The following is a 26,344-nucleotide window of genomic DNA, read 5'->3' as shown; positions in this document are numbered from 1 at the left end:
GACCATAGGATGATATGAGATCGTATTCGCAATTCAGGCACCAAGCACCTGGTTCACAATCATATGATCAAGGAGAGAGGCACCTAGAACTAAGGAGAAATTTCCTGACAGAAAAATTAATCAGTGGAATGACTTCCCTCCAGAAGTTGTGGATTCTCCATCACTGGAAGTTTTTAAGAAGAGATGGGACAACCATTTGTCCGAAATGGTATAGGGTTTCCTACCTGAGCAGGGGGTTGGACTAGAAGACCTCCAATGTCCCTTCCAACTCTGTTATTCTGATTGCAGGGACACTGCAATAATAGTGCATATGAGAACTAGTTGTAACAGCCACTAGTTCAGCATTGTTGTAAGCTTGAACTTTGCTGAATGAGTGGTCATTAAATAAAGACTATCTGTACATTATAGAATTTACTATTCTACAGACATCCTCACCATACTCCGCATACTTCCTATGTTAAGACTTTGGAAGAGTCTCATAGATGTGGCTAGGCTAGATAAGAATCTTTATTGTAAACCAGAATGAAACCAAATGAAAGAACTGATTGCTCATTTCCAGCATAAGGATGCAGATTCTCTCTTATACTCGTTTTTTCTTCTTGCTCTTCTCACAGTTCAGGAGATGCTTGGTGAATCTAAAGCTGAGTGTTTCTTGAATATTTACATAATTGCCTTTTGTGAAACCCCCTGACTCTCACCTTAATGCTCATTCATACAGGAGCTGTAATCCAGACTTAGAGGAAACAGGATTGTTCCCATAATGTTTAATATTTATTAGCATTTATGTGTTAATATTTATTAACTTCAGTAGTAACTTTTAAACATTAATATGCGTTAACATTAACATGATATTTATTATGATTTTCTGAAGCAGCTTTGAGTCTCCATCTAATTCTTCTTCTGAATGCATTATCTTAAAATTGCTCTTTCAATTCATAACACCGAGCAGATACACGGTCATCTTAGCTTCTTATAATAATGTACTTTTATCACTAGGTTTTATATTGTATTGTTTCTACATTTTATAACTTCATAGTGTATTTTTGGTGTTTAAACCAAATGCAGTCATTACTTTATGCTCATCCTCAGCATGAGCATAAAGTAATGACTGCATTTCAAATGCAGAAATACAAATGCAGTCAGACTGTCTTTTACATTTCTAAATCAATTAAATCTTTGCTTTTTAAAACATGAGACTACCTTGAGGCAGTTTGTACCTCTTTAAAAACAACTTTCGAGATTGTCCCCACCTTATGACTTGAGATATATGGCTAGAGAAGAGAACTCCTTCTCTGTGGTGGTATCCAAATCATGACATATCTCCTTGAAGTAAAAAATAATACCAGCTTCCATGTCATATGAATACAGAATCTAATAGAAATCTAATACATACATACAGAGTCTGTTAATCTGAACCTTCCAGCTGAATTTTGCTGTTTGTTTCTAGTATATATGTTTCTTATCCTTGGGGATCAGTGTACTATTTATGGTTTGTTGTTTATTAGTCTTATACCTTTTTTACGGTTGTTATTTTAGAGTTGATAATGCTTTGTTAAATACTCATCACCTTGAAACCTGTGCAAAAGGTAAAATGGCAATGTTAAAACAGAAAGGAAAGACTAAACAAACTTTCAGCCTGATTGGCATACCCAGTAGGAATAAATTAGATATGCTTAACCAGGAGAGAAGATGGCTGGGGGCAGAGATAATTGCATAATTCAAGAATCAGAAGCAGGACCAGATGGATAGTCAGATCACATTTGTTGCCATCCCCGACCACAGGAGATGGAATGATGGCTTTAAGTTCCAGGAAGGCATTTAATATTAGGAGAAACATACTAAAAGTATGAGCAGTTTATCTAATTTTAATTTAATTTATTATTTTTTATTTTTTTATTATTTTATTTGATTATTTTATTTGATTATTTTATTTATTTTATTTTATTATTTTATTTATTTTTTTTTTTTAAAAAAAACTTACATAGCCACCCATTTCATGGAAAGATTCTGGGCAGCTCACAACCAGCAATAAAAACAAGGTTAAAAACAAAACTCTTTTCCTCAGGTGCCAAGAGAATGATAAGTTCCTCTTTCTCCAGATACATATATTTCAGAAGTTGGCTCAGCATCTGTTGGAGATGCTTCAGTTTGGATTTCTGAGCTAAGTGGAGAGTTGGTTTTAGTGGCCCCAATAGCCCTCCGACTGAATAATTCTGTAAAACTGAAAAATCAAGCTTTCTATTAGATTCTTTATTCATACAGACATGGATGCTGGTATTGTTTTTTTTACTTCAAGGAGATAAGCTTAATGTTCTCCCTCTTCTCTTTTTATTTACCAGTTGCAAGTTCTATAAATGGAGGATTTATACATCTTGGCTCAAACACTAGTAAAAAAAAAAGACTGGTGTCATAGACTGATGAAAATATAATTTATATCTGATTGAGGGGCTGTTACACAACCTTGAATTCAGCAGAATTATAGGGTGCCTTTTGATATTATGCTCTGTGGCTTGTATATTCTAGCCACAGCTGCCAGTTCTTACAAGTAAGAAAAAATGATGAATACTGCATTATTTTCTTCTTGTAATTACTAAAATGAATTTAACTTTTAATGGCTCATTACAGATTAGATTTCTGTAAATCTGCCTTTTCTTTTCTTTGAAAAAAAAACAGCTTTCTTTTGAGGTTTTTTTTCTCCATTTCCCCTTTTTCTTTATTGCACTTTTTTCTTTCTTTCATTTCTCCTTAATTTATTTCTGAAGTATGTGAAAATATATATCAAGGTAGGAAAAAAAACCATTTTTTATTTGCTTTTCAAATTAAAAAAATGTCTATGGGTTTTATGAGGAAATTTAGTTCAAAAACTAAAATACTAACTAGGGATCTGATAACTTTTCTGGTAGGATGTCATGTAGTTTGAAGGAACGGACTTATTTAGCATATTTTCTAAAAGGCTGGTTCTCTTTTAAAAAATAGTTTCCTTGGGTGGGTTGGTGAGCAAACTCAAAAATAATTCATAATGTCCAGAACCATAGAGCAGCCCAAAGCTAGACCCTAATAACAGGCTCAAGAATACAGCTTGCTTACATCAAAGTTAACTTTCACAGAGTCCAGAAACTCAAATATTCGATTCCTTGCAAGACCTGCTAATAGGCCTTTGTCAGTTCTGATGAGTGCCACTTCTAGCATTTCAACCAAACAAGCAGATTACATTAAGAAAAATGATCAGCTATTTGATAACATACAGAACACTATATAGTACAATGTCAAGGACCTTTCTTCACTTTGTTGTTGTTTCTAATAAACTTTTGCTTTTTCATGTATAGATTATAGATGAAGAAGAAACACAGTTCATGAGTAATTGTCCTGTGGCTGTGACAGAGAGTACACCAAGGAGAAGGACTCGCATTCAGGTGTTTTGGACAGCTCCTTCTTTGGGCACAGGCTGTGTAATTTTGAAGTAAGTAAATTTATGGTTTAAATGTATGATAGAAAGCATAGCTTACAGCATGTACTGTACTTTATGACTTTGCACTGATCTTTAGCCTGACCTTTGCTGTACTATGAGATCCTCAGAAACAGCCATTCTCCAGGTCTAATGCTCTGAATACCTGTAAACACTGGGAGAAAATGAGGGATTTTTATGCAGGCAATTTGCACTGCTTTGAAACCAGATCAGGACCTCTGTAATTTTACTAAAAAGAAAAAAAAATCAAGAATGGAATAGATTTAGTTTTGACTCAACAGATATGTGTCTGAAATTAGTCTTTTACTTTAAATGCTGCAGGCCCACGGAATATGGGGTGGTCCATTTCTCCATTGGCAGGTAGCTGACATTTCAGAAAATGCCTGGCTGCAGGGGCATTTATACGGCTGGTCAAAATCTGCATGATGGCAAATCCAATGTTGCAATCCAAATCTTAGTAAATCATGTGAAGTGGTTCAAGTTTGACATTGGCCTTGTATTCACATAAAGACGTACAGAAGAGCAACAAAGATGATTAGGGGACTGGAGGCTAAAACATATGAAGAAACATTGCAGGAATTGGGTATGTCTAGTTTAATGAAAAGAAGGACTAAGGGGGACATGACAGCAGTGTTCCAATATCTCAGGGGCTGCCACAAAGAAGAGGGAGTCAAGCTATTTTCCAAAATGCCTCAAGGCAGGAAAAGAAGCAACGGATGGAAACTAACCAAAGAGAGAAGCAACTTAGAACTAAGGAGAAACTTCCTGACAGTTAGAACAATTAACCAGTGGAACAACCTGCCTCCAGAAGCGGTGAATGCTCCAACACTGGAAGTTTTTCAGAAGAGACTGGACAGCCATTTGTCCGAAATGGTGTAGGGTTTCCTGCCTGAGAAGGGGGTTGGACTCGATGACCTCCAAGATCCCTTCCAAAGTTGTTGTTGTTATTATTATTGTCGATCATCGCACAGTCAGCCAGATGTTCAGACTGGATTTGGCATTTTGTCTACCTATCGAGTCCTTACCCAGGACCTGGGATAGGCAGATGTGGATGTTTGATGGTATTACAGATATCGTCGCAGGATGGAAGCAGTTCCTAATAAGGCCGCCTTTTGCAATTGACTAATAGCGAATTTGTCAATGCCAATGGTGTTCAAGTGGTGCTCCAGTTGTTTTGGGATTGCACCCAAGGAGCCTATGACTATTGGTACTACCCTTGCTTGCTTTTGCCACAGTCTTTCTATTTCTATTTGTAGGTCTTTGTATTTTGTTATCTTCTCCAGTTCTTTCTCTTCTATTCTGCTATCTCCAGGCACTGCCACGTCCACTATCCAGACTTTTTTGTCTTTCTTATCGACAATTGTTAAGTCTGGGGTGTTATGTTGCAGGTGCTTGTCTGTTTGAATTCTGAAGTCCCAGAGCAGTTTAATTTTATCATTTTCTATGACTTTCTCTATTTTATGATCCCACCAGTTTTTGCTTACAGGCAAATGATATTTTTTGCAGATCTTCCAATGCACCATTGTTGCTACTTTGTCATGCCGCTGCTTGTAATCAGTTTGTGCAATCTTCTTGCAACAGCTTACCAAGTGGTCCACTGTTTCTTCAGCTTCTTTGCATAGGCGGCACTTACTGTCTGTTGCTGTCTTCTCAATTTTGACTTTGTATGCATTTGTCCTTAAGGCTTGGTCTTGTGCAGCCAGAATTAGTCCCTCGGTCTCTTTCTTCAATTTTCCTGCTCTTAGCCATTGCCAGGTTTTATTATTATCTGCTTTCCCAGCTATTTTTTTCAATGTATTGGCCATGTAGTGCTTTGTCTTCCCATGCCTCTATTCTGTTCTTCATTTGGTCTTTCTTGTAGGCCAGTTTGGTCTCTCCAGTAGTTAGTAAGCCTTCCTGATATACTAATTTCAGTGCATCTTCATCATTGTTCTTCAGATATTCTTCCAAAGCCATTTTTTCTTCTTCAACCATCTGATGTACTTGTAGCATTCCACGCCCACCTATTTGCCTTGGTAGATAAAGTCTATCAATGTCACTGCGTGGATGAAGGGCAGCCTAAATGTTGGAGATATGGTTGCTTGGATGCTACTTATTATCATATCTGGTGGTCATGTAAAAGCATAAACGCTTTTTGGATTAAGATAGGGTGGAATATACAAAGAATTTTCAAAAGAAGGATAAAATTTACTCCACAATTGTTTTAGTTGGGTATTGTCTCTGATTGTGACAACAAAGAAGTTATTTTAATGTTAAACTTAATCACAGCGGCAAGGTTGTTAATAGGACAGTATTGGAAGAAGGAATTTTTGCCTACTTTGCAGGAATGGTTTCTTAAAGTTTCTTACCTATCTGAAATGGCAAAAATTTCGGCTTTTTTGAAAGATCAATCGCAAGAGAAGCATCTCTTGATGTGGAAAAGATGGATAAATTTTATACAATATAGGTATGATATTAGAAAATATCATTTAGCTTTTGAATAATTTATATTTAAAGTTTAAGATATTATTTAGAAGTGTAGAATAGTTTAGTTTTTCTCTTTTTTCCCTTTTATTATTTTTCTTATTTTCTTTCTTTTCTTCTTTTTCTCTTTCTGCTTTTTTTTTATACATAATAGAGTTAATGTATTTAACAATTTGCTCATTGGATATAATCATATTTGTTTGTGGTTTATTTGAGTTTATAAGCTTTTTCTACTAAGTTTTAGTTAACTCTGTATCTAGCTCTGGGAAGAATGGGGGAGGGTTTTGGGAGGGTTGGGAGGGATTGGGAAAGGGGTTTTCATTGTAAAATTGTAAAAAATTATAATAATAATAAAAAAAAACAATAAAAACAACCACAAAATAAATAAGTACAAGCAGCAGCTGTGGTGATTAATCAACTAATAGTAAAGCGAAGAAATGGATCCCATAGCACATTCTGAGCCCCAGGCCTGGGTACATAATCAAGTTTTTAAAGCTTTGCAAAAAACCAACAGAGTTGTGAACATTCTAATTTTTGAGGAGAGAATGTTCCTAAGGCAGGGGCTACAGCAGAAAAATCCCAGTTGGTATACTTTGGCTGATGGAATCTGCAGGATGCCTAGTCTGTTGGATTGAATTGGATGAGGAGAAACTCTTAGAAAGAGACCCAGTCCCATTCCATTTTGGGTTTTAAAGGTGATTATCAACACCTTAAATTGCACACAGAAACATACTGGCAACCAGTGCAGTTCACCGAATAGTATTGTTACATGGAATATGTACCAAGCACCATTTATTACCCTTACAGCTACATTTCTGAATGCTCTTCAAGAGCAGCCTACAGCTGCCAACTGCTCTTCAAGCAGGAACTATGAGTCTAGGACAGAGGCCCCTTTATGAATTGTGGACTTCAACTCCCAGAATTCTTGAACCACCATGGTTGGCTCAGAAATTCTGGGAGTTGAAGTCCACATCACATCATAGTTCCCACCCCTGGTCTAGGAGGGCCCCCAGGTCTGTCAGAAGTAGAGGTGGAAGAATCTTGTCTCTCAAATATCCAAATACCCATAGCCACTCTGTCTTGCTAGGGTTGAATTGGAGCCCTTTTTGCCTTATCCAGACCCAAACTGCCTCCAAACACTGGGATAGGACATCCATAGCATCACTCAAGAGGCATGGAGTACTAATATAAAGCTGGGCATCATCCTCATATTGATGATACCTCACCCCAAACCAATGGATCATCATGTTGATATTAAATAGGAGAGGTTTAACATCACTAGAGGACATTCATGAATGTGATCAATGCTGCTTCAGTCCCAAACCCTAGCTTGAACCCCAACTGAAAGGACTCTAGATAAAATGAAGAAAACTTGTACAGTGATGGGAAAGAAATAACCACACATTTCTGAAGAATAAATAAAGATGCACCCATCCTGAAAGAATAAGCATAGGGTTTCTTGAGATCAAAGGCTGGCTCACGAGTAGTTGGGACACAGTCATGATGTTATAATCAGTATAACTCTTTGATAAGCATCAATCCATTTTGTAGGATTAGGTAACTCAGAGGTAGCATACTTCAACCAAGAATTCAGCACTTTGATGGGGGCATCTAAGTTTGTGACTATTATAATAAGACACTGGTGGGTCATGTTGGCGGCTATTGACTTCTCTCTATTAGCACAGCATTGCACAAAATTTGTCCCAGCAAACTGGAACTTTCTTTTCCAGTTTCTAGTTTTCTTCAAAATCTTCTTAGCTGGCTTGAGAGATCTTCCCACAGTAAGCATTTGAGGCATCAGAAGTCTTCAGAGAATGGCTTTGCCTCTTCTGATTCAGGAGAAAATGCTTCCATCAGCAAAACAATACTGTTGAATTCAATTCACCAGATTTTTATAATTTATTTTTATATTTTAAATTGAGTTCTTAAATAAATATTGAAAGTAGTTATAGTCATATATATATATATATATATATATATATATATATATATATATGCTTTAAAAATGAGGTATTTAAATTAAAAGCACGAGATTTCAGTTTCATCCAAACTGATGTTTGTATAGCATGATCTTTTAAATTATTACACACTTATTTCCTAATTAATTCCAGTTTCCCATCATATAGGAAACCTGTATTTGTGTTTGTTGAGTTGCTTCCAATAATGTATTCTAAAAAGTCAAATTATACTTGGCACAATGTAATTTGGAAGACTGGTCTTGGTAGAAGTTATGCACATGTAAAACTGGAAAAGGACATATTTCATTCTTTTTTAAAGGCAAAGTACAGAAATTGCTTCTTTCAGCATAAGTATTTCTTTTCTGTTTTATTCATGTGTCTCTTTTTGGATGTGATGGTTGAAAAACTTGAAAAGGACATAAAATCTGCCAAATTAGAGATTTGGCAGATTTAGAACATCATTTACATGCATTTTTAAAAGTCACAATCCTCTGGGAAATTGTGCAGCTGGAGCACCAATTTGAATGTTTGCAAAACAAAATATATGCAGGCTTCAGAAGTCAATACCATGAAGATCTTTCAGAGCTTTGCTTTGTCAGCTCCCCAAATAGTATTTCCTTCAGTATTAAATTGTTAATTGTTCCTCCCCTGAGAGTTTGGATGGAGAAGATGAACCAGCTGGTGATGAAAAGATATTGTAAAAGCTTGAGGTTCAATGATTACCTTTATGAAAGGACACACTGACCTCCCTCTTCCAGCCCTTATCTGAAGTTCTGACTTTACTGCCTTCCGAACAGAAAGGCTAAAGTTTGCAATGGAAAGTTTGTGAAGGTTCCCTCCATATTCAATGAGGGTAGGAAGGCTAAAGGCTAAAGACAGCAGCATTTTTTATCATCACTATAATAATAATAATAATAATAATAATAATAATAATAATAATAATAATAATAATAATAATAAGGCCGCAAAAGGCGGCCTTATTAGGAACTGCTTCCATCCTGCGACGATACCTGTAATACCATCAAACATCCACATCTGCCTATCCCAGGTCCTGGGTAAGGACTCGATAGGTAGACAAAATGCCAAATCCAGTCTGAACATCTGGCTGACTGTGCGATGATTGATAATAATTATTATTATTATTATTATTATTATTATTATTATTATTATTATTATTATTATTATTAGACAAAATGCCAAATCCAGTCTGAACATCTGGCTGACTGTGCGATGATCCATAATAATAATAATAGTAATAATAATAATAATAATAATATCTGGATAGTGAACATGGCAGTGCCTAGAGACAGCAGAATAGACAAGAAGTAACTGGAGAGAAAATACAAAGACCTACAAATAGAAATAGAAAGTCTGTGGCAAAGGCAAGCAAGGGTAGTACCAATAGTAACAGGCGCCTTGGGTGCAATCCCAAAACAATTGGATCACCACTTGAACACCATTGGCATTGACAAATTCACCATTAGTCAATTGCAAAAGGCAGCCTTACTAGGAACTGCTTCCATCCTGCGACGATATCTGTAATACCATCAAACATCCACATCTGCCTATCCCAGGTCCTTGGTAAGGACTCGATAGGTAGACAAAGATGCCAAATCCAGTCTGAACATCTGGCTGACTGTGCAATGATCAATAATAATAATAATAATAATAATAATAATAATAATAATAATAATAATAATAGTTGGAAGGGACCTTGGAGGTCATCTAGTCCAACTCCCTGCTCAGGCAGGAAACCCTATACCATTTCGGACAAATGGCTATCCAGTCTCCTCTTAAAAACTGTACAATATAGGAAGAAGAATGACGAATGAGAAAGATGGGTTCCTTTGTTTTGGTTTTCACTATATCTCCAGCATCATATATCCCCTTAATTCTATTTGATGACAGCTAACTGGGGTGAGTTAGGTAGCTTGACAGTAGAGGTAAATGGAAATTGGTCCATTGCTTATACCACTTCTGTTATTGCTATTAATTGTTGACTTGTTTTGGAAGCATTTTGATTTAATATGCATTTTTAGCAATTCTACTTCTTGTAAAATACAGAGTAGTTGCAAGAAGTCATTCAGGGGGAAAAAAACTCGTACTCTCCTTATTTTATTTAATGGCTTCCAAATGGAGATAAATGCAGTAAACACTTCATTAACAACTTCTTATAGTGACCCAACAAATATATTTACTAGCAAAAGCTTGATATATTCATTAGTTTGATTCATTTGATTTAACCAGGTGATTATTATAGATTTCTTCTTTCAACTAGTTGAAACACTTGCAATAAAGTTGGAAGAACTGTCCATGAAGTTCACATGACAGTTCCAGATGGGGATTTGATGAACATTTCTAAAACCTAACAAGCAAAGTTAATTAAGAAAACAAGTTAGGTTTCTAAGTTTATTCTTGGCTTACTTTGAGGTTTGTAGTAACTTTGTAGGGTAGAAGAGTAAGTGAGACCCTAACTCTGTCTAAGCAGATATGAAAACTTACACTGAAGAAAAATAAATACTTTTTTGATAATATAAAGATATTATTGACCCAATTAATCTTCATCCATCTATCTATCTATCTATCTATCTATCTATCTATCTATCTATCTATCTATCTATCTATCTATCTATCAAAACACAAGTATTTAAATAACTTGATAAGTAAGTATAGTTTGCAAGGTCCATCATACACCTATTTACTAAATTTCAAAATTTAATCATGTTTTCTTTTAAAATTGGAACTGTTCTAAAAATGTTGAGTACCTGATTATATAAGTTGCCCCTCTTTAATTAATTACAGTGCTGAACAACTCAAGCATATTGTCAGGCTCTCCCATTTATTACTGAAGCATAAGAGCTTACTAGGAAGGATTTAGGAGCTCTGCTAGATAAATATACATAAATAACTGGAAAGTAATAAAAGAAAAGTAAAAGCACAGCTCATGTATATTCATATTTCTTAACTAGTGGTCTTTGTTTTTCACAAATTGTCATTTTCAGCATTATATCTAGGTTAGCTCTGAAATACTTAGAAGGTAAATAACACAGGGAGTCATTGTAAAAGAGTAAGATAAATTCTCTGAATTATCAAGGGCTAAGATCTGATTTATAAGCTCAGTCACACCAAAAGGAGTTTTAAGTTGATTTTAATGGGAACAAGCTCTGGCCTTTACAGATCTGTCCTTTTCGATCCCCTCTTGAAATGAATCCTTTATTCATCTGCATTGCAAGCAGTAAAAAGGCAGAGCTCCATCATTTCCTAGTTATTTGCTGCTTGTAAATGAATATCATGGTTAATTTAGGAACCTGGCAGCTGTGGAACATTTACCATTCCGCTACAGCTGTCAGTGGTCCTCTGGTTTGTTTTATAAACAGATGTTTAATTTTACTTCAGTCTGCTTATCGGTGATGGTGATGGTTTTCTTCCGCTTCTATTTGAGGAGAAGTGATGAGAAAAGAAAGTGTAATAAATAGGATACTTATTGGTTTGTGTCTTTACAAAGCAAAACTCAGGATAATTAATGATAACATCAGAAACCTTTAAGATGTCTTTGCTGGAGAATGATTGAACCCATTTTTTTTCCTTTAAAAACCTGCAATCCCGTGTTTATTATCACAGAAGGGATGTCAATAAAATATTCTCTAGTTCAGTGGAACACTGTTTCAAGGACAACCGACAGATAGTATTTATTTTCTCCATATAATCGGTGTTACTAATATTTTTAATTCTGAGTGGGGAGATCAATATTATTTATGGAATTATTGATAGATTTGTAATATAGAACTCAATCCTCTAATAATTTCAATGGAGTATTAGTCCTACATTTGGGACCTTCATTATGAATATACAATAGTGTTCTCTCAATTATTGCCCTCCAGATGTGTTAGACTAGAGTTCCCCAACCTTTCCAGCTTCACAGAGCAGTAGGCAGGGGAGGAGTAGTTCCTTGTGAGTGGCCCACAAGTGCATGCACAGCTCCATTTACATGAGCAGTGGGCACATGCATAGACGGAGCGCATGTGCATGTGCACGCCCACTGCTTGTAAAAATGGGGATGTGCACGCACTTGCCTATCACTTCCACAGCCTGAACGGCTCATGGCCCAGTAGTAGCCCCAGTAGTGGGTCACGTCCTGGGGGTTGTGAACCCCTGTGTTAGACCATAACTCACATCATCATAATGAGGTTGGGAGTATAATTTTGGGAATGCCAGGTTACAGAAAGTGATTCTACTATTTTTTGTTATGGATAACTTACAATTTTCATTCTGTTGTGAAGTTATGAAGAGTGAACTGTACCTAAAAATATAACAATTTGTATATTATGCAGCTTTTGGTGGATAGTATACCATTTGGTGATTCATACTTTGAATGTCCCTGTGAAAGAATAAGACCAGGCAGTATCAAGAGTTTAAGGCAGATTGTCCTCATAATAATATACTATAAAACCCCTGCTCCACTGAGTCATTGTTTCAGAGAGATTTTATGATCTAAACAGAGAAACAGAATGGTGACAAATGGACAAAAAAGCAGTGGAAACAGCTTCTGATTTCCTCCCAGTTCCTCATTAACTTTACCTTTGGAAGCTGGCAGGGAGCATAAGAAATCTTCATTACCTCCCTCTCTTCCCTCCCTCCCTCCCTCCCTCCCTTCCTTCCTTCCTTCCTCCCTCCCTTGCTTGCTTCCTCCCTTCCTTCCTCCATTCCACCCTCCCTCACTCCCTCATTGTTCCTCTTTCTTCCCTCCCTCCCTCCTTGTCATTCTGTCATTTCCTTCATTCCCTTCCTCCCCTGCCAGCTTTCCCATTTACTTTGATTATGGGAGGCTTGCAGGGAGAAAGACACTGGGGAAGCTGGCAGGAAATTGCAAGCCCAAGATCAGCAAGCAAGTAAGTGGCTGCTGCTGGGCGGGGGATGGAGTGATGGATTGTGAGGGTGGCTGGAAAACTGTCATGGAAAATTGAAAATGAAGATCATGTGGCCACAGCAACAGTGCAGCAGCAGCAAGAAATACTGATGCAGCCATAACTTTCCCAAATTTCATTTCCTTGAGTGTCATGAGTCCTGTATTTTGGACATATTGTATAACTAGTCCATTTGGGGTACCTTGGTTCAGAATTTGTTACCGATGATGTATTGTTTCACCCAGTTAATGACAATGAGAGTTTTAATTGCATATAGATTTAAGAACTGTACTTTTTTTCATTCCATAGAAACAAAGGGTAGCAACTCCTTCATGTGGGCACAGTTAAAAGTACTACTTTTCTCAGGAGCACTGAAAGTCATCTCACTTACTAAATCAGCCTATATGTGAAACGATCCTCCCTTGAAATCTTGGGAAGTGGCTTTTTTGTTTATTTAACAATTTTCTATATTACTAAAATCATATAATGGACTCTGAGCAGATAACAAGATAAATACAAAGGATAGTAAAACAAAATAATTAGCATAAAAGCCTATGTAAACAATAAGTCATCTTTATTACTTTCTTTAAAACCTTTAGGATTGGTGCCATCCTTGCTTCTGGAAGGGGACCATTTCAAAAAGCAGTGACAATTACTAGGAAACATAGTAATTCTGATTTCCTCCCAGCTTCCCAGCTTCCCCATTCCCTCCCTCATTTTCTAAAATGAGAGGTTTCTAATATCTTTTCACATGAAGATGTTATTGGTCACGGAAGTTCTACACGGAAGAAGTAGTTTTGAAGAGGGCTGGGACCCAAAACATATAGGATTTTATAGGTTAAATCCAACACTTTAAATTGTACCCCTTTCCCAAAATTTGAAAGGCTTTGCTTGCATAACAAAGCATCTAGTTCAATAATATTCTCAATAGAAGAAAGAAACACATAGAAACTGAAATACTAAATAAAGCACTTGCTGGGTGACTTCACTGAAGGAAGGTTTATTTAATTTTTCCATGTTTTCCATTGAAATCAAATATGTAATCCATGTCCTATAGAAAAGTATCAACACATACATCTCTCTTGAATATGAGACTTTGTTTTAATTTAAAATGAAAACAGAGCCACTTAAAAGATTGTCATTAACCAGAAAGGTGGTCTGGAAAGGTAATAGTCATAGTGGTAACAATTCAAGTTAGATAACAGTCTACTCATATTAAGTGTGATACTAGATGAATAAGCTCCAAGTCCTCAGCTGTGACCAAGTAAAAAATTTAATTTAACTTTTTTATTATTATTATTTTGACCCTTGGAGTCAGTGTTGTCTCCTGGTGGCTGCCTGAACAAGTTGCTGCAATTTTCTTGGCAATATTTTAGAAGTGGTTTGCTGTTGCTTTCCTCCAAGGGCTCAGCTGGTTTTGTGCCCTAGCCAGGACAAGACCTCATGGTTTCCCAGGGCTTTCTTAAAAACCAGGAGTCTGTGAGTTCTAGTTCTGCCTTGGTCATGAAAGCTAGCTGGATGACTTTGGGCCACTCATTCTGTCTCAGCCCAACCTTCATCATAGGATTATTGTGGGGAAAATGGAAGGAGGAAGGAGTATGATGGATGTTCGCCACCTTAAATTACTTATAAAGTAATAAAGGGGGGGGAGATAAAAAACAATCTTAATTTACATTTAGTTACAAATAAATTACATTTATTTAAACAGGTTCATGCAATTAATATTACTCCTTCTGCACTTATAAAGTTATATTTTTCCCATCAGCCAAAACTTCTACTTACATACCCTATAATCAGATTTCTCTTGTTTGTGGAAGAGAAAAAGTAGGAAGGGAAGGGAAGGGAAGATGATGTTCTTATTACATACTGAAAAAGAAGTCATAGTACAGGACCAACTCAGAAAATTTCTGCTGCAAATTAATTATCTAGGATCTAAAAGTAATTGTTAATGATATTTTTCATTATAAGGTACCAACCATTCTCTAAATGTTCAGTACTGTTAGAAACATTATTTTAAGGTGTTTATATTCCCAAGAAAAAAAATGAGTGGTTGCAGGCCGAAGCAACAGAGGTCTCCATCAACCTTTAGGAACAAATTCTTGTAGGACTAATTGAAATAATGTTCTCTGACAGTTTGCTGAAGAGTGTGCCAATTTGCTTAGATACTTAAAAGAGGCATATAGTGCCTTCTTATAATCTAGAAGAGAGCCTTCTGATGCTGGTCAGCCGTACCAATGCCAAAGGAAAAAAAAGTCTTCAAAATGTGACAGATATTCTGCATTTCATTTCAAGTATATCTATAAGAATGTCAAGACTTATAGAGTGGTTCAGAAGATTGTCTCAGAGAATACTATAAGGCAGATGACTTGTGTTTGCTGAACAGGGAAAAAGCTGTGCTTCCATATCTTGAAAGCATTCTTCTGATACATGATACTTCAGCAATATCAAGATTGTAGTAGATTTTTTAATAACATATTTCTTACAAGCAAGACATAACATTATTTTCTTTAAGAAAGAAGCAATTTTACTTGTCCAGTATATATAGTAGTTTAATAGGCATGGGAATCAACATATCTCCAGAAACAAAAATGTCTTGTTTTTCTACAGGTTACTGTTATATACATACATACATACATACATACATACATACATACATACATACATACGTACATACAATTTCAAAGTCAGATTCGGATGGTTGCATCTGTAAAATTAAGGTTTTAGGGTAGTCTGTTCAAGTTTATTTCCTTATTGCAAGATAGTGAAGAGGGCAAGTGAGGTTTTTTTATACTATTACCACTCATCAACCATCCTGGCCCTTCACACTTCTTAACCCATAGAAGCCCTATTAAAACATTGAAAGATAGGCCATGCACATGCTATACACCTTCAGCCAGCCACCCACCCGCCCCCTCCAAAATAAGGTGCATGCAAGAACTGTACACCAACATTTTCTTCTTTGAAATCAAATTCTTTTCCATTAAACTGAAAATTGTTTTGAAAATGCAGGGACCAATTCAGCTCCTGTTGCTTTGAAGAAATGTGTTGGCTTTTTGAGTTAAAAATAACCTGAAACAAATTGGTACCTTCCTAAAATTTTATTAGAAATTTAGAAAACTGAGAGCTCAGAAGTCATTCCATGGAACGAATAAAGGCAAATACCTTGGCTGCTTAGCTTGGATTTGCCAGGCTGGTCTGCGAAAGTGTATTGTGCCAACTGAGGAATCAAAACAGAAGAAGAAAGCATTGGTGCCACCCTAGAAACCTGCAGAACACATAATGTCAGCTTACTTAAGCTGGTAATCTAGTGTCCTCCTTTGTTTGGGTTATTTGACCCAGGTAATCTTCCAAGGACTCTATTTATATTTTTAGCTTTGGTCTACAGATGGGTTTTGCCTCTGTCCTTCAGTATTACTGGAGGTCAGATTGATATGAATGGGCTACATCAGCAGGGAATTGTTAATATTATATCATCCCCATGGAAAAAGAAAGGGAAATAAAGTTTACTCTCTTTATTAACAGAACACTTTACTCTCTTTATTACTCTCTTTATCTTTTAAAAAGATCAGTTTAAAAAAGAGGACACAGACACGGGATGGAAAAGAAAGAAAAAGAGCACACGTGTAAAAGAGGTCAAAATGTAATAGCAAAACATTAAAAAGAAGGGGGAAAACAGCTGTGATATCTTTCTTAGCAGCTGCTGATATTGTTACTGAAAGGACAATGGAACTTTATTTGGTGCCATCTATGTAAATAATAAAAAATACCTCAGATAATCAAAATAGACATAATCACCTGGGTCTCACTCTAATGACAACTGTAACATTCTAAAGCAGCGGTTCTCAACCTATGGGTCGCGACCCCATTTGGGGTTGATCGACCATTTCTCGGAGGTCGCCAAACAAGGCGATCTGCCATTTTTCCCCCTCGGGGGGCAGCGCCGCGCATGCACGCCGCGCATGTGGGCAGCGCCGTGCATGCGGGCAGCGCCACACCGTGCTTGGGGGCGGCTCCATGCATGGGGGCGGCACCGCACATGCGCGGCACGTTTGTGTGACGGGGGTCGCCGTCACACAAACGTTGAGAAGCACTGTTCTAAAGAATTATCTGGATAAAAACTCTAGGAAGATGGAAGAGACTGCCAATAGCTGTCTGACTATAACATCATCTTGACCAGAAGCTATCTGGGGAACTACCAGAGGACTGGAAAAGAGCTGATGTAGTTCCCATCCTCAAAAAAGGAAAAAAAATGGATCCAGGAAATTACAGACCTATCAGCCTGACCTCAATACCTGGGAAGATCCTGGAAAAGATAATCAAACAACGAATCAACGAACACCTAGAGGCAAACAAAGTCATTACTAAAAGCCAACATGGGTTTGTCAGAAATAGATCATGCCAGACAAATCTTATTGCATTCTTTGACCAAGTGACAAAATTAGTGGATCAGAGGAATGCTGTGGACATAATTTACTTGGACTTCAGTAAGGCATTTGATAAAGTAGACCACAACCTACTACCTGATAAGATAGAAAAATGTGGGGTAGACAGAATCACCATCAGATGGATCCGTAGCTGGCTGACCGGCCGTACTCAGCGAGTGGTCCTCAATGGAACTGCACTATATGGAGGGAAGTGTGTAGTGGGGTGCCCCAGGGCTCTGTTCTTGGCCCAGTGCTCTTCAACATCTTCATCAACGATTTGGACGAAGGGATAGATGGGGAAGTCATCAAGTTTGCAGACGACACCAAGCTGGCAGGAATAGCCAACACTCCAGAAGACAGGCTTAAGATACAGAAGGATCTGGACAGACTTGAACACTGGGCACTAACTAACAAAATGAAATTCAATGGTGAAAAAAGCAAGGTTCTACATTTAGGCAAGAAAAACCAAATGCACAAGTACAGCATAGGTGGCACCATGCTCAATAGTAGTAACTGTGAGAGGGACCTCGGAGTCCTAGTAGACAATCACCTAAATATGAGCCAGCAGTGTGCTGCAGCTGCCAAAAAGGCCAACACAGTGCTAGGCTGCATTAACAGAGGGATAGAATCAAGATCACATGAAGTATTAATACCACTCTTCAATGCCTTGGTAAGGCCACACTTGGAATACTGCATCCAGTTTGGTCACCACGATGTAAAAAAGATGTTGAGACTCTAGAAAGAGTACAGAGAAGAGCAACAAAGATGATTAGGGGACTGGAGGCTAAAGCATATAAGGAACAACTGCTGGAATTGGGTATGTCTAGTTTAATGAAGAGAAGGATGAGGGGAGACATGATAGCAGCATTCCAATATCTCAGGGGCTGCCATAAAGAAGAGGGAATCAAGCTATTTTCCAAAGCACCTGAAGGCAGGACAAGAAGCAATGGGTGGAAACTAATCAAGGAGAGAAGCAACCTAGAACTAAGGAGAAACTTCCTGACAGTGAGAACAATTAATCAGTGCAACAGCCTGCCTCCAGAAGTAGTAAATTCTCCAACACTGGAAGTTTTTAAGAAGAGACTGGACAGCCATTTGTCCAAAATGGTGTAGGGTTTCCTGCCTGAGCAGGGGGTTGGACTAGATGACCTCCAATGTCCCTTTCAACTTTACTACTACTACTACTACTACTATTATTATTATTATTAACAGAGAATTGGGGAAAGAATCAGCAAGAGCCTCTATTGGTCCCCAAGCCCAGAGGCAGAACCACATCTTTAAAGTCATGTAAAAAGCCAGTAGGGTCTGGACCAATTTCACTTTGGGGGGAATATTTCAAAGGGCAGGTGCATTACAGAATAGATGGTGCCCAGAGCCGGCTTTATGGGACTTTGTGGGATGGACAGCCATAATCAGGTGGAGCAACCAGGGAGAAATTTATCAACAGCCCAAACCCTTGTTATGAAGGCTTTATACAATCAGCAACTTGAACTATGCCTGGAAGCATATCCGTAGCCAGTGCAACTCACAGACCAGAGATTTAACATGTGCTGATTGAGAAACATGTGTAACATTTAATACTAGAAACAGTTAATCCAACAATCTAAGAACTCTGATTATTAGTCTTTATTGCAAAGAAAATAAAAATTATACTATGGGAATGCCAGTATTGTACAGGCAATTAAGGCAGCAAAACACATGCCCATTTTTTCCTCTTTTTGTGCAAAGATTGGATGGGCTTCTCTTTTATGAAAGGGAGGCAGTTTCCTTCTTCTGTTTAGTTTGGGTAACTGGGAGTCCTTCAATCAGTGTGAGAAATAACTCCCACACCATGCCCTCCTAATCTCTTTAAGTTAGGAAATCACTAAGGCAGTTTTGGAGGAACAGAGGGAGGCAGTGACGAGAAGAACTTCCATTAAAGAAGCATTACTTGATTCACATAACATTAAGGCCAGGCTTATCCAAAACTGAAATAAATGATTCAGATGGAGAAGATGGTTTAGGAAAGTGTTTCAGCCTTCTTGGGATTTGTTATCCCTAGCTCACTTGAAGAATCAAGGTGAAGTATTTGAAAAGCGAGTATGAATTTCATTCTTCACCAGAGAGAGAAGATGATCATTTATTGCCAAGAAAACTGCTTCTCAGAAACTAATTTCCAAGCATATAATATGTCTCTGCTGTCTTTTATTCAATCATTTGCCATAAATGATATAGTATATATATATATCAAAGAATGGAGCTATTATCTTTTCCTTTGCAATTTGTTCTTTGGCACATGATTTGTAATTCATGCTAAAAGTGCTTATTTGGGTCTTATGGCAAAATTTGCTGCAATGGAAAAAAATAAAATTCAGAATAAGGAGGGCCAGGGCTGGTGGTTCAAGACAGGAAAGGCTGAGCATTATGTCAGAGTCCTGAATAAAGTAGTATAGAATAAAGTAATATGGAAATGAACAGAAGAGGGAATTATTTATTATTCTGATAGCAAGTGGGTAGCTGAGCAATAAATAAAAGTAAATGTTGCTAGCATATCTGCAGGTCAAATTATAGCAGGAACGTAAGGTTTACACACAGACACGCAAGTAGTGGTATATAAATAATGACAAAAGAAAATGTGGCTGTATGTGTGGAACAAGTGTAATGCCTTCTCATTTCTTTAATAGTACATTACAGGTTTAATAAAACATATTAAGGAAAAGCCAATTTGGTGTAGTGGTTAAGACACCAGGCTAGAAACATGGAGACTGTGAGTTATAGTCTTGCAATATGCATAAAACCAGTTGAGTGACCTTGGAGCATTCATCCTCTCTCAGGCCTTGAAAGGAGACAATGGAAATTCAAAAATCTTGCCAATAACCTTCAAGCATTTGTCCAGGGAGTCACCAGGAGTCCACATTGACTTAAAGACACTCTCTCCTTGCAAATATATTAAAGATAAGAGGATAGTGGAAAGTTGTAAAATTATTCTGGAGGGCAAGTGCAAGACTGTGGGTCTTGAAAGAAAGAGTATGGAGTAAGTTTATGCAACTTCCGAAATAGGAACTTCTTTTTTAAAGCTCTCATAAAAGCTATAATAAAGTCTGTGTTAATGAATACTAGAGAAATAATTCACTCACATGTAGTGTGAAACTTTTCTTTCAAGTTATTTTCAATGCAACTGCATTCCTTTTACAAAATAAATAATGGGCTAATATTGTAATAAATTGTGGTATTAAAAATAATTAAAAATCCTACTTCCTTTATGTCAGTGATGGCGGACCTTTTAGAGACCGAGTGCCCAAACTGCAACCCAAAACCCACTTATGCATTGTCGGGTGCCGGGTGGGTGTGGCCCATTGGATGGGTGTGGCCAATTGCATGGGTGTGGTCCATTGGGTGGGCATGGTAATGGCAGACTGGGTGGGACTAAAAAGTTCAATCAATCAATTCCAACTTTGCAAGATCTTTTTTTCCCCACGAGAAGTTGAAATTGACTGATTGATTGAACCTTTTTTTTTTGCACATGGCAGCAGAGGCCTAAAGCGAAAAGGTTTTATAAAACCCAGCTGAAGGCCTAGGACTGGGGCAACGGCACGTGTGCCCACAGAGAGGGCTCTGAGTGCCGCCTCTGGCACCTGTGCCATAGGTTCACCACCACTGCTTTATGTTCTTTTTTCTTCCATGGAAATTTTCATACGTAGTGAATGAATACTCAATAAGTATAGTTGATATAAGAACATTAGATCCCCTGGGGCCCAAGATTTCAAAATATATACTTTGATTTCCTGAAAAGATATTCTCTAGTTTTGTAAAGGAATTTGGAGCTAGTCTTGGAAATGGACAGAATGAATGAATGAATCAATCATTCATAGGAGGAATGCTTGTAGGAAAGATTACACAGACCTGGGAAAGAGGGAACTATGGAAAAGAAACTCTCAAAACAACCCCATTTTGATTTCAATATAATAGAGAAAGTTGAACAGGCTTTCATGTCTCAATCTTACTGAAATAAAAAGCATTTCTGAAATCCTTGCCGTGCCTGTTGCTTAACCTGATCATTCTCAAGGGGATATCAGCAGAGTTACTTTGAGTTTCTTTCTCACTCTTCCCTTTTTCCTAAATTCCTCTGTCACTTTCCTATCTCCTACAAGTATTTCAAAGGAAAAGATATAAAGAATTTGGAATAAAGAATTTAAGGGGAAACTCCTCTTCATATATTTGAACAATGTGTTACGATAATTGATTCACTGCTATAAAATGGACTGATTTAAGGTGATTGATGCAGTCCTGTTACTTTGATATCAACCTATATCAACATACATAAAGCATTGATCACTGTAACCTCTACAAGTGAAATGTATTACTTTGAGCTTATGATATTAGAGAAATGAAAAAAAAGGTTTTGCAAAATATATTTGTGAATACTTTGAATTCAGACTCATAGCCCGCAACTCTGGCACTGCTCTAGTTAGGAAGTATAAAATTATGAAGTTCAGTTTTCATTTTGGCTTTTTTCCTATGGATTTTTATTTGGAAATAAAATTTAAAATACAAATGGTAACAGCAACAAAATCACAAGCATGTTCCAGAGGGATTATACCTGTTATGCATGTTTAGAACTGGAAAAGCAAAGGAAAGGGAGAAAGAGGGAAAGGAAAGGAAAGGAAAGGAAAAGCCCTTGTTTTAACTGCTTAGTACAGTGGTTCTCAACCTGTGGGTCGGGACCCCAATTGGGGTCAAATGACCATTTCAAACAACGCAGTCCGCCATTTTTTTGCCGTTTTCCTTAGCTGTGCTACTCCCTTTTATTCTATTGGCTTTTGAAAGCCAATAGAATAGGCTCTCTTGAATAGAGTCTAATTCTATTGGTTTTCAAAAGCCAATGCTGAGCCCGCCAAAAGTCCCATTCTGCAAATGGTGCTGCACCAGTTGAGTAGTCCTTGACTTACGACCGGTTGAATAGTCCTCGACTTACGATCGGTTGGGGGTCGCGGCATTAAAAAGGTTGAGAACCACTGGCTTAGTATGTCAGGCTTCCTGATTCTAAATTGGCAAATGCTACCTAGACAAGCTACAAAATAAAACTATTATAGTACTGTATAGTGGAATGAAGCCACTTCAAGCAGTTGATTGTTCTCTGTAAACATGAGCTCCTTTTTTATATCCTTTGTATTTTAAATCCTGCATACATTTTTCCCAACCTTTTCATGCCTTAATTAAGAAATTGCTTTTAATTTCTCGAGCTTGGCAATGAGAGGCAGTTGAATATGCTTGGAAGAATGCTAGGTAGTACTTCATCAAAGTTTTAATTAAAGAGCCTATTGGTAGTAATGGCTCACAGGAGTCCTCCAAAGAAGTTATCATTCAACCTAGAATTATGTCATAACAGATGTTAACCTTCTATAGATAGTGAATGTGGAGATATTGAAAAAATAGTTTGCCTTATAGATATATATACCTTAGAGGGTGTGAAGGAACCTGTAGAAATTCAGTGCTAGTAGCATGGCAATCATATGTTCTACTGTGAAGATACTAAACAGAGTGAATGTGTCACTGCAGTTGGTAGTAATTTTAAGGGCTGAAGCTAGCAGTCAGCACTACTCGGTCTAGACCAGGGGTAGGCAACCTCGGCTCTTTTATGACTCATGGACTTCAACTCCCAGAATTCCCGAGTCAGGCTGACTCGGGAATTCTGGGAGTTGAAGTCCATGAGTCATAAAAGAGCCGAGGTTGCCTACCCCTGGTCTAGACTCTAATTATTGTAGAAACATACTGTATAGCAGGTGCAATCCAGACACGGAGAAATGAATAACTAATTCTCAATTGAGTCAAAAGAGTGGGAGGGAAAGACTACTCTGGGGCTGATAACTTAAAGGCATTTGCAGTGGGATCTAATAACAGGAGCAAACAGGCAGTTGAAGCCTCTTTCCTTTTTAATATCTATTGCATGTATCACACAAGTGTAAAAAGGGACAGGCCTTTAGATCCTCAACATTGTCAGACAATATTCTTGAAAATTACATATGGATCAAAGAAAGTGCAGAATACATCCTACTGAAATATATTCTGCCCTGTCTTGGATTCATATGTAATTCTCAAGAATATTATCTGACAATGGTTAAGAGATCTAAAGGCCAAGATTTATAGTTGCTAACTTCAGCCCTTAAAATTACTTCTGTGTGTATCAAAGCCTAAGTCCACCAACTGCAGTACCCCCTGACAATCAGGGCTTTTTTTTCCTCATAGAATGCCCAGAACAGAGTTCCGGCACCTTTTTTGGATGGAATCTTGTAGGGTAGGCAAGGCGGGTTGTATGAAGTATGTGAGTTCCGGCACCTTTTTTTTTTTTTTTTTTTTTTACAAAAAAAGCACTGCTGACAATGATAGCTAAAAGAAACCAAACTGATTTGTCAAATGACACATATATATGAGGTGAGATGGCTTATCATGTTGAAGTTAAATGAACTGCGGGGGGGGGATCCAAGCCAACTTAATACAGCAAGAATTGAAATCTTGTTAGCACAAAAGGAACAGAAATCTTATAAATATTCAAACCCTTAATCAAATTGCTTAGGGAAAAAAACTGTTTGGAATGTTCATAATTACTTTAAGTGGCTTATTAATGTTATCATTTTATGATAGTGATGGTGCATTGGGGACATCTAATACTAAATTGTGTCACAGAAGCATACTAAACACTTCATGTTTGGCCACTTGGGATTATTATCCTAACAAATGAAAGCAACACTTTCCAGTATTAATAATTCCTGGAATTTATATAGTGCTTGAGAGTTTCAGTACTTCCTATACAGTGGTGGGATTCAGCCGGTTTTCACCACTTTGGTAGAATCGGTAGCTAATTTTTTGTTGCCCAGACCAGAACCGACTTCCAGAAGAGGCATCCACACAGAGAACCGGTTGTTCACATATTTGAATCCCACCACTGTTCCTATAGTGTGATTCAATTTCCCTGTATATTTGTAACCATCCCTCTAGCCATCTAGAGTGGCTGAAAGAGGCTAACTTGCCTAAGGATGACTAGGCAAGCTTATGAGAAAATATCATTTGAACCAGGAATTCTGTGGTGCAGTACCCTACAGTAACTATTATGCTGAAGAGGCCAAAGGGTAAATAATATGACAGGATTTTCATCTTTCATGTCATGTTTTGGATCCCATGAATTGTAAACAGCAACATTTTCTGACAAACATGGCGGTGAATGTTGACCCCTATGAGAATCATATCCCAAATTCCATAGCTTTTGTCCTTAATTTCTTCTGCTGACAACATCTGATTAATTCCAGGTGAGTGAACTCCTGATCTTTCTGTATCCATTAAAATAATGGAAAACTGTAAAACAACAGCTTTTGGTTTGATGTTTTTTGTCAGGAAAATGTGTTCTTTATTCGGCTATATTCTTCCCTACTTTCCAATGTTTTGTTTTTTTTTAGTCAAAAGCCTAAAATATAAAAACTAACCACCCAATTACAAACAAATATGCAGAATTAATGAGGTTATTTCTCATGTGGGTATAAGCTTAAATATGTGTATAACAAGATATTTTACTTGTATTTGGATGTCTTTAAATAGTTATAGCAAAGAATTAATTATTCAGTATATTAAGCATAGACTTATAAAACCATGTAGTCAAAATAATGGGTCACATCTAGTAAGCTCTTTCATTAGGGCTGCTAGATCTGGACTGCAAAAATCCAATGACCTTTAGATAGAAGTAGAAGCATATAGAACACTCTCTGTTATCATCTATGGTTCATCTAAGCTTTTACAACCCAGAACTGTTAGTCCTACAGGCTTGTTTTTAGGTATATCTGGATCCACAGTTCTACCATTTTACAAACTACATAAAAAAATGTTAGGATTTCTTACGTTTACCTTGCAAAGTGATGCCTCTGTTGATCTTCCAAGCTCATTTTTGTGTTCTTGGGCCATTACACCCAAGTTAGCACATATTACACCTGTTACACAGCACAAATATACCCTTGTATGTCCTAAATATTTATTATTCTTTTCCCATTTTTTGTACTATTATGATCGTTCTTGTTGTCATTTGTAATTGTAAATTTGAAGATTTGAGATACTGAAAAAAAGCAAGAGAGAGGCAAATGAAAGCACACAAAAAATGAAAAAGAAAGCACAATAGCAGTGACAGTTTCTACACTATCATATGGAGTGTTCTTCACAGGTTTGAGATTTATAGGAAGATGTCAGTATCTCCTGGCCTATGAAATTCACAAATGCAGCAAAATGATAAAGCAGAAATAAGGAGGTTCCTTTTTCTAGTTTCCAGATAAATGGTATTTTATCATTTATGTTTTATTATAATGATATAAGGGGCATATTTACTTGAGGAACAGAACAGCCCCTGAGAACCAATTTTTGTCTAATGCAATTTTTGTCTAATTAGAACAAAACAAAACTTTTTAAAATAAGACAATTACAGGAGTGTAGATATATTCCCATGACACCCACAGATACTCACTGATAAAAATGGACATTTATCATGACAGCTTTAAAAGAAATATTAGTGTTTAACATTTAAATATCATTTAAAGGAAACTCTATCTTATTTGCTCTGGGAGTATATTTTTTAAGAAAAGATGTATTATTGTATTTTTGGTGGTTGCTAAATCAAAAGAGGGACTTTGGAATTTCCAATACAGAACAAAGTGCATTGATGTCAATGAAAACTCTAAAAATCAAAGACCAAGAAGAAGAGGCTTTCAAAAATCAGTCTTTGTATTTAACTTTGTCTGTTCCATTTTTGTGGCTGCTCAAGACTTTGTGAACTTTACAAAAGAATGTCTGATATTTCAAAAATACTGGATGCATAGTTTCAAAACTAACTGGGCTTTACAAAGAAGCAGCTTCTGAGAATGAAAACAACCACTTTTGTGAGCAAATGTCCATTCACATGGTCTTTTTCTTCTCCTCACTGTGGGTCTCCTTAATTCCCGAGAGCCTTCTGTGGAGGGTCCTTCAATCCCTTTTGGAGCTGGAAGAATTCCACCACAGATATGCTCAGGGAAGTCATTCTTTAAGCGGACAGAAATACTCTTGAATTTATAGTATTTCTTTAGTTCTTTCACGACTGTGCTGGTAAGATGGTAATCTTAAATCCTACTTAAAAGT

General features: G+C 37.1%; 1 protein-coding gene across 1 annotated transcript in view; it reads left to right on the top strand.

Moving 5' to 3' along the window:
* Window positions 1-26,344, top strand: part of SPON1 (spondin 1) — a 330,987-nt gene that overhangs the window by 74,457 nt on the left and 230,186 nt on the right. Inside the window, exon 3 of the mRNA XM_039352543.1 lies at window positions 3,327-3,460. Within this exon, the coding sequence (XP_039208477.1) occupies window positions 3,327-3,460 (134 nt within the window). The remainder of the gene's footprint in view (window positions 1-3,326; window positions 3,461-26,344) is intronic.

The sequence above is a fragment of the Crotalus tigris genome, unplaced genomic scaffold, assembly GCF_016545835.1.
Source record: "Crotalus tigris isolate CLP2741 ecotype Arizona unplaced genomic scaffold, ASM1654583v1 scf7180000018436.2726382, whole genome shotgun sequence".
NCBI lineage: Eukaryota > Metazoa > Chordata > Lepidosauria > Squamata > Viperidae > Crotalus > Crotalus tigris.
This window is presented reverse-complemented; position numbering and strand designations above follow the sequence as displayed.